This window comes from Cephus cinctus, unplaced genomic scaffold (assembly GCF_000341935.2).
Source record: "Cephus cinctus unplaced genomic scaffold, Ccin1 Ccin1_scaffold1843, whole genome shotgun sequence".
In the NCBI taxonomy this organism is placed as follows: Eukaryota; Metazoa; Arthropoda; class Insecta; order Hymenoptera; family Cephidae; genus Cephus; species Cephus cinctus.
The window spans coordinates 249,413-257,117 of NW_014334024.1; the positions used below are offsets into that span (position 1 = coordinate 249,413).

General features: G+C 37.1%; 2 protein-coding genes across 3 annotated transcripts; both read left to right on the forward strand.

Moving 5' to 3' along the window:
• The first annotated feature begins 43 nt into the window (after nucleotides 1-43).
• On the forward strand, nucleotides 44-6,126 carry LOC107273752 (monocarboxylate transporter 12). The gene is made up of 9 exons (XM_015752252.2): nucleotides 44-2,371; nucleotides 3,670-3,789; nucleotides 3,891-4,034; nucleotides 4,281-4,546; nucleotides 4,638-4,936; nucleotides 5,014-5,248; nucleotides 5,324-5,489; nucleotides 5,573-5,773; nucleotides 5,916-6,126. The coding sequence occupies exons 1-9, from the start codon at nucleotides 2,227-2,229 to the stop codon at nucleotides 6,071-6,073; spliced, it is 1,734 nt and encodes a 577-aa protein (XP_015607738.1). The 5' UTR covers nucleotides 44-2,226; the 3' UTR covers nucleotides 6,074-6,126.
• A 204-nt stretch (nucleotides 6,127-6,330) lies between these two features.
• Nucleotides 6,331-7,703, forward strand: LOC107273764 (peroxiredoxin-6). 2 transcript variants are annotated; one of them, XM_025091103.1, is made up of 5 exons: nucleotides 6,331-6,518; nucleotides 6,692-6,848; nucleotides 6,921-7,138; nucleotides 7,209-7,281; nucleotides 7,353-7,703. In XM_025091103.1, the coding sequence occupies exons 2-5, from the start codon at nucleotides 6,801-6,803 to the stop codon at nucleotides 7,488-7,490; spliced, it is 477 nt and encodes a 158-aa protein (XP_024946871.1). In that variant the 5' UTR covers nucleotides 6,331-6,518; nucleotides 6,692-6,800; the 3' UTR covers nucleotides 7,491-7,703. The 2 variants fall into 2 exon arrangements, with proteins under 2 accessions (XP_024946871.1, XP_015607755.1); XM_015752269.2 differs by having other exon boundaries at nucleotides 6,425-6,628.
• Nucleotides 7,704-7,705: the final 2 nt, after the last annotated feature.

Consider the following 7,705-nt stretch of genomic DNA (forward strand, 5'->3'; position numbering starts at 1 on the left):
GAGGAAGAGAGCTATCTTGAAGCAAGCAAGATATTCGCGTTAATCGTAATTTCACTAGCGACTTCGCTGGCTCGGTGACTCGTGCCGTTCGTAAATAAAGCAATCGCGTGGCAGCGTTCGCGGCGAAAAGACGCTCTTTGTTCGTATTTGTCAATTCTATCTCTCCTTCTATCTCTCTTACTCTCTCTCTCTCGTACTGTCACTCTTAGTCATGCTATCCCTTTCTCTCTTCCATCGTCGTATACCGCTTCCTGGCGCAGTGTCATTATAATATTGTATGTGTATTTAACGATATCGTATCAAACCGAGTACCATACAATGTACCATATTCCCTCGTGACATGGATACTTAAATATTAGTTGTGTAATTAAAATCAAGATTAAAGTCGACGGCTCTCGGTATCGTTGTGGAAAGACAAAATTTAAGTTAGCCTCCACTTAAGAGTTACGCGAGTGAATAAATAGACGTGTTCTGCATTGTTTCACATGTGAATATTATCACAAGAGTATGTTTGTGTGTTGGGTACTAGTGTAAAACTAAAGAAAGTTTCTCTGCGTTAGAGCGAACAAAGAAAGCCGTATAAGAGAAGCCCCGCAACATTGTCTTGTATCGTATGCGTTAACGTAGATGCGGACCAAGTGATGTAAAGGAAACTAACACTGATAGAGTTGGTAGCGGCAATTATAGAGGAAGGTTATTTGTACGTGGAGAAATTCCACATTGGCATCTGCTGTCCCTTTGATTAGGAACAATTAATCTCATCGATCTCTTTAATCATTTGGGACCTCGACGACGTCCTCTTTCTTCATTTGCGTTCTTGCTGTCTCTCTTCGTTCTGTTAACGTGTCGTTGCCTTTTTATTATCAAAGCGCGTCTCGCTCACTCACTCCGGCGTCAACTCTTGCTCAACCAAATGGCAGATATTTTTAGGATAAGAGTACACGAACGTCGCGCAGCATTGATGCATCCGCGATACCCCTAGTGGTTGCAAGTGGCGGGATCGCCGCTATCTCTGGAGGTTACACGAGGCTGTGGACACACATGCAGTCCGTCATTAGTGGCGGGGGAGAATCTTAATTAAGAAAGTCAAGGAGTATATAGAAAGAAAAAAAGTCAAAACGAAAAAGAAAACTTTTCGGCGTTATCGGGCGACTGATGGTGAAACTTTTTGAGGCCGGGTAATAATGATAAATCATTGTTTCGCGGTGCTTTGGCCGATAAGATTAAAAAAAATCTGACACGTTGCTGAAGACGATAAAATTGTAAATCATCTCGAGAAAATTCTTTACTTTTATCACTAGTTATTACAGTGTCAAGTTTTTTAACAGACTGTATCCGTGAATGTTGTTGCATCTTACTGGGCGCGATGAAGTTTCTTTTCTGTCTGGGTTAAAGCTGTCACTTCCTGTTAGCCAACGCAAAATTGTGAAAGTCGATATATGAGATTACACGTCTTTGACTTGTCCTTCCGCATTCCTTTGATGTAATAAAATTTGTATAAATAGTGGGGTAAGATTACAGTTTAAGAAAGAGCGTTAAAATCTTTATGTACAGGGGCGCAGTGCAATTGAAATTTGGTATTGTAAAATTCTTTATAATCGGCTCAGAGCTCGTGTATAATTTTCTCTGTAAACGTATCTGTGCGATCCCGTTCGTGCGAGTGAAATCCAATGAAAGGCCGATAATGACGGAAAACGATAGCAATGTTTATATGTAGCGTAAGCGCAGGGGCGGACATCGGATTAGTTGTTGGGACTCGAGCTCTCTGAGTGGAGCATAAATAGGCTTCAGTGCTCGAACGCTTTAACATTGTATACCGATAAAGAAGATAATACATATTTCAAAGAACAGGGTGACTGTTGTTATATTCGTATCTAGAAGTTTCCTCGTCACTTAATGCTGAAAGTCTTTAGTTCACCGCGTTAACCCGAAGTAGGGTCAAGCTAAAGATTCTTTGTACAGAATCGAGCATTGGATCAGTTAGGCCAGCAACACAGTAGAGATTATTGAATATGTAATATTATAAATTAGACTCTTTTCCCCTTATCCTCCCAGCTTCCTTTTACTCTTCTGTTCCTGTACTTCCTTCAAGGTCAATTCTTCTTTGACTACTTCCTCTGCCTTCCATTGACAACCAGTTTTGATCCACTGGTCAAGACTGTACCGTGCACACTGCTAAAAAGTTAAGAAAAAGAAGTTTAAAAGAAAAACAAGAGAAGAAGGAAGATGGCTCACGGTCTCGACCAGAGAACGAGCAAAAAGAAGAATCACGAGAAGGAGCAAATCGACGAGCCCATGGAACCTGTACCGCCGCCTGATGGTGGCTGGGGCTGGTGGGTTGTCTTTGCTTCCTTCATGATCCACATTGTCAGTAAGTACATTATTTTATTTGACATACGAGCGTAACCGGTGGTTAATATTAATTTAAATGATCGGTGAAAAATAATTGCAAAATTACCTTCAAAAATTATCATCTAAAACATGATTAATTGGTTCTTCCGACATGACTGCTCATACTTGATTCCTATCTTTTTTTTTTCTTGTGTAAACGGTCAGAAAAGCTTTCTGCACTCTTTGTAACGTATACGGGAGACTGTATCTATTCATATGGTACTTATCTCTGACATGTGTAACAGATAATCCACTGACAAGTCGTTATCTGATAATGAGCATGAGAAAAGTGATAATTACAGTTTCTCTGAAATCTTTATATGTTTCATAATTATTACTTGCTTGCTTCAAAGTTTGAGATTTTTTTTCTCAGAGATGCAACAGAAGCTCATAAGTCTGGACCATGTTTTGCCTGTTTATAAGATGACAAATATTTCTTTATCATTCTCTATACTCGCTGATTTTATTGCTGCATCGAATTGTCGTTAAGAGACTTTTATAGATATACCCAAACGTAACTGGGTTTCTTCTTTTTGTTTAACACGTTCAGTTTTATCTCCAAGTAGCTGGTGATTTAACAAAACAAGTTCTGGCTATCAAGTCGGTCGATTCTCACAAAATCGCTGATAGCAGCTAAAATGATGTTGGCGTGTCGTTGATAACTGGCTAAAAGCAGCACGATTTTATGACAATTACTCAATAAACTCTTAGAAACGTTTCTCCGGTGGAATTTATGAACTGAAAACAAAATTTCAAATGGTGGAAGTTGTTCTACACTTGTATTCAGATTCCTTCAATATCTTTATATATTATCTACGTCATACGTACTTGTTAGAACCATATGTGTACATGCTCTCTGAAAGTTTTTGAGACACACGTATCGCCATACAGAAACTGAATACGTCCACTCGAACTATGCAATTATTATTAGATGTCTTTGATGGGATTAATATATGAGCCGTTCAGTGCACACATCGATTAACTCCATAAAACAAAAAGTTGAGAAATGCGATGAAGTAATGTATATTGTAAATTACTTATTATTCAATGGCCAAAAAAATTGTGTCGTTTAATGGTGCTAATCTTTATTATTCAGGAAAGTTATTAAAAATATAAAAAGTTATGAGTATACCAAGTGCTTTGACACTTAAATTTAAGATTTTTCAAAAAGTGGAGTTAATCGATGTGTGCACTGAGCGGCTCATATATGATTCCTTTTTTTTTTGTATCGTGTATTAAACGATATTAATTCTTGGTTCTTTTGCTTCTCAATTACAGCTGATGGCGTGACTTACTCCTTTGGGGTCTTTTACCTTGAATTTCTTAATTACTTTGATGAAGGTAAAGGAACTACGGCATGGATCGCTTCTATACTTGTTGGTATCACCTTATGTTCCGGTTAAGTACAGTCTTTTATTTGGATCTGAAATTCATAGAGACGTGGTTAATGTATTATTCATTTCTTGTCTTCTGATGTTAATTGTATGTATCTATTATAGGACCAATATCCAGCTCTTTTGTAAATAAATATGGATGTCGTCCAGTCACTATAGCTGGAGCTATCTTAGCAAGCTTTTGTCTATTTATCAGTGTCTGGGCACAGAGTGTATTAATGCTATGCTTCTCAATCGGTATCGGTACTGGTAAGTAGTCAATTTATATTATTTATAAATTTACTTATCTCTAGTGTCAAATAATTTACCTAAATACAAGCTGCGAGGATACTTTTGATGTTAATGTGGTAAGGAACTATTTTTATATAGTGAATGAGCATGCAACACTGCAAATACATTATCTATGGTATTGAAAATAGTAAAAATAATCGGTCTTCAACAGTTTTTGGTATTAATATAATTTACTATTATAATTAATAATATATTTGTTTATAGGCTTGGGATTCGGTCTCATCTACCTACCAGCCATTGTCAGTGTGACTTGTTACTTTGAGAAATACCGATCCTTGGCAACAGGAATAGCAGTATGTGGTTCAGGATTGGGAACTTTTATCTTTGCACCGCTTTCTGAGTATCTAATAGTGACTTATGGCTGGCGTGGTGCTATGATGATCATTTCTGCGATTGTCTTGAACTGTGCCATTTTTGGAGCACTCTTCAGGCCCCTGGAGCCAGTTAAACCTAAGAATATTGCCATGAAGGTACCAAGACACATTTATTTCTATTTTCAATGATAGAGTACCATCGCCCTTAGCGAGACACATATAGGCATGCTCTATTTTTTGGACGTAGGAATTACCCTTGATAAAAGAAGAGTTTGTCAAGGTCAGTCAGCCATTGGAATTGGTTAAAGAAATAATGGAGAGGCCACAAAGTACTGGGAATGTGAATCATGCCAAGTACCTTCCGGTTAACACGCAAGACCACGTGTCTAATAACATGAGAGTTGCTCTGAGTCAGCCCGTTCTCTATACGAGGACTTCTATTGGTCACCAGATGTCAGAGTCCATGGCAAGGTCCTTTGGAAGTGGGATAATGAGCAGACCTGATGTTTTCTATCAAGGGAGTGTCGAAAACCTACGCAAGAGATCGTCAGTTTTAGTTGTATTGTTGAACATAAACAAAGAAAAAGACTGATTCCATATCAATTGAAATTACACACTTACAGGGCCTCTTTAGCAAATAGCGAAGAGAATGTTCGTATTCATTACTCCTCAAGGAGTCTACCGAATGGACCTGTGAAACAGGATAACTTTGAGTGTCTTCCTTATGCTGAAGAAACACTCGATATACTTCATGAGATGTTGGAACTCTCACTTTTAAAAGATCCTGTATTTATACTCTTTACACTATCCAACTTCTGCACTAGTATCGGCTTCAATATACCCTATGTTTACCTGGTGGTAAGGTTCGACTTGAGAATTTGTTTGACTTCAAGAATTAATTTAGACATACGTTAAGTAATGTTTTGGTTTTAGGCACAAGCACAACAAAGGCATATACCAACAAACGAAGCAAGCTATCTTCTTGCTGTTATTGGTATTGCGAATACTGTAGGACGTATTGTTCTTGGTTACCTTTCTGATAAACCCTGGATCAATCGACTTCTGGTTTATAATTGTTGTCTCACCATCTGTGGACTGGGTAAGTTTCCTGTTATTGTATCATGAAACTTGTTACTGTAGATAAATTTTCTTTTTAATATATTTTCTCCTTATCACTTGTAGCTACTGCTCTTAGCATATTCTGCACGACTTTTACTGCGTTTGCATTTTACTCCACGGTATATGGTTTCACCGCGGGTGCCTACGTGGGACTCACTTCAGTTATTCTAGTCGATCTCCTAGGATTAGATCGTCTTACTAATGCCTTTGGACTCCTTTTATTATTCCAAGGTATTGCTTCTCTCCTAGGACCACCCATTGCCGGTAAATTATATTCGTATTATATATAGACATATTTAACAATTACAAAATGCTACTGGTGTATTTTAATTGTATAGCTTTAAATCATTCTACTATTTGGACTTTAGGCAGAGTAATTAATCGGTGTTTACCTTTTTGTCTTAAGGATGGCTGTACGACGGTCTCAAATCGTACGATCCAGGATTTTATGTAGCCGGCTCTATGATAGCTATAAGCGGTCTTATGCTGTTTTTTATACCAATGATACAAAGGAGGGTACGGCAGAAGGAGGAAAGACTAAAGAAAATAAATATTATACTGTAGTCTGAATTAAGTCAGTATATATATTTTAATAAAGAAAATTTTTATTTCTCGTTTCTCTTTGTCTCTCATCACAGAGAAACTGATAACTGTATTTCCCTGTGAGATGTACCAAATCTTGTTTTTATTTGACTATATATTATAGGAGTGTTTACCTCTGTTTTGATGTCAGACAATGTATATAGAGCATTTGCCAAAATATGTTTATGTAATGAATTACTGTATCTAGTAAACTAGGATAATGTTGATTCTTTTCATCAGTTCGAATTTAGAAGTAACAATTACATGGTGAAACTGTCGCCATCTGTCGGTCAATTTTATTTACTGCATCATCAGTCGCCGAATGAAATGAACAGATGACAGTCGACGACAAAGAAGAATTGTGGAAAATTTTCTTATAAATTAACGAAGTATATAAATCTCCATTTAGATTGGTGGCAAACAAATTGTACGTAATATACAAAAAAAAAATATGGTTCTACTGGGAGAAATTTTTCCAAATTTCGAGGCTGATACGAATATCGGTCATATAAAGTTTCACGAATGGATCGGAGACTCGTAAGAGAACTGACTTAACCTCAAAGCGGCTTTTCTTTATATATTTACATACGTCAATTCTAGATGGGCAATACTTTTCTCTCATCCGAATGACTTTACACCTGTATGCACAACGGAATTAGGCAGGGTAGCCAAATTGATACCAGAATTTAAAAGGCTTGGAGTAAAAGTTATGGCAATGTCCTGCAATTCCATTGACTCGCATAAAAAGTGGATTGAGGTTTGACTATTTTTTATACAGAATATTCGATAACGAGAATTAGGTCTAGAATTCATTGTGGATTTTATATAGGACATTAAGAGTTATGCAGAAATATCAGATGATGGATTTCCATATCCTATAATCGCAGATGAGGATCGCGCTCTATCCACTATGCTAGGTATGCTGGATCCTGCAGAAACAGACAATCAAGGATTACCTCTCTCCGCAAGAGCTGTATTTATAATTGATTCACAAAAGAAGATGAGACTATCTATTCTCTATCCTGCCACCACAGGCAGAAGCTTTGAGTAACTTCATGACTGATTATTAAATTATATGGTGGTAGAGCACGATGAACAATTATATCTTATTTTCCAGTGAGATTATTCGCGTCATAGAGTCTCTGCAGCTCACAGACAAGTACAAAGTCGCCACTCCAGTTGACTGGAAGGTTACGTATCCACTTTCTACAATACACAACACTATCAAATATCTTTTATAATTTATTTTTTAATATTTCAGAAAGGCGATGATGTCATGGTCCAGCCAACAGTATCTAAAGAAGAGGCTAATGATCTTTATGCGGACAGTCTAAAGATTCTACCTCTTCCATCAGGCAAGCCTTACCTGCGTATTGTACCGCAGCCAACAGATATTTAAAAGAGAGAGCAGTAAACTAAAAGGAATATCTTACATTCAAATAGGAAAGGATATCCTTGACATTTACAATAACAAAACTATGAAAATTATTAATGATTATTCAGTGAGATAATCTTCCTGTCCTTTTAGTACTTCTATCTCCTCATTTGTTTTTTTTTCTTTTTTTTCGTTTTGTACGAAAATGCTGAAATAAAAGCCACAATATTTTTCGTACG

Bases quoted from the DNA above. Each gene is read 5' to 3' on its own strand.
- LOC107273752 (XM_015752252.2), top strand. From the start codon at position 2,227: ATGGCTCACGGTCTCGACCAGAGAACGAGCAAAAAGAAGAATCACGAG. The intron at 5,249-5,323 runs GTAAGGTTCGAC...TTTTGGTTTTAG, and splicing joins TACCCTATGTTTACCTGGTG to GCACAAGCACAACAAAGGCA. The intron at 5,774-5,915 runs GTAAATTATATT...TTTTGTCTTAAG, and splicing joins CCTAGGACCACCCATTGCCG to GATGGCTGTACGACGGTCTC.
- LOC107273764 (XM_015752269.2), top strand. From the start codon at position 6,543: ATGGTTCTACTGGGAGAAATTTTTCCAAATTTCGAGGCTGATACGAAT. The intron at 6,629-6,691 runs GTAAGAGAACTG...CGTCAATTCTAG, and splicing joins CACGAATGGATCGGAGACTC to ATGGGCAATACTTTTCTCTC. The intron at 6,849-6,920 runs GTTTGACTATTT...GATTTTATATAG, and splicing joins CGCATAAAAAGTGGATTGAG to GACATTAAGAGTTATGCAGA.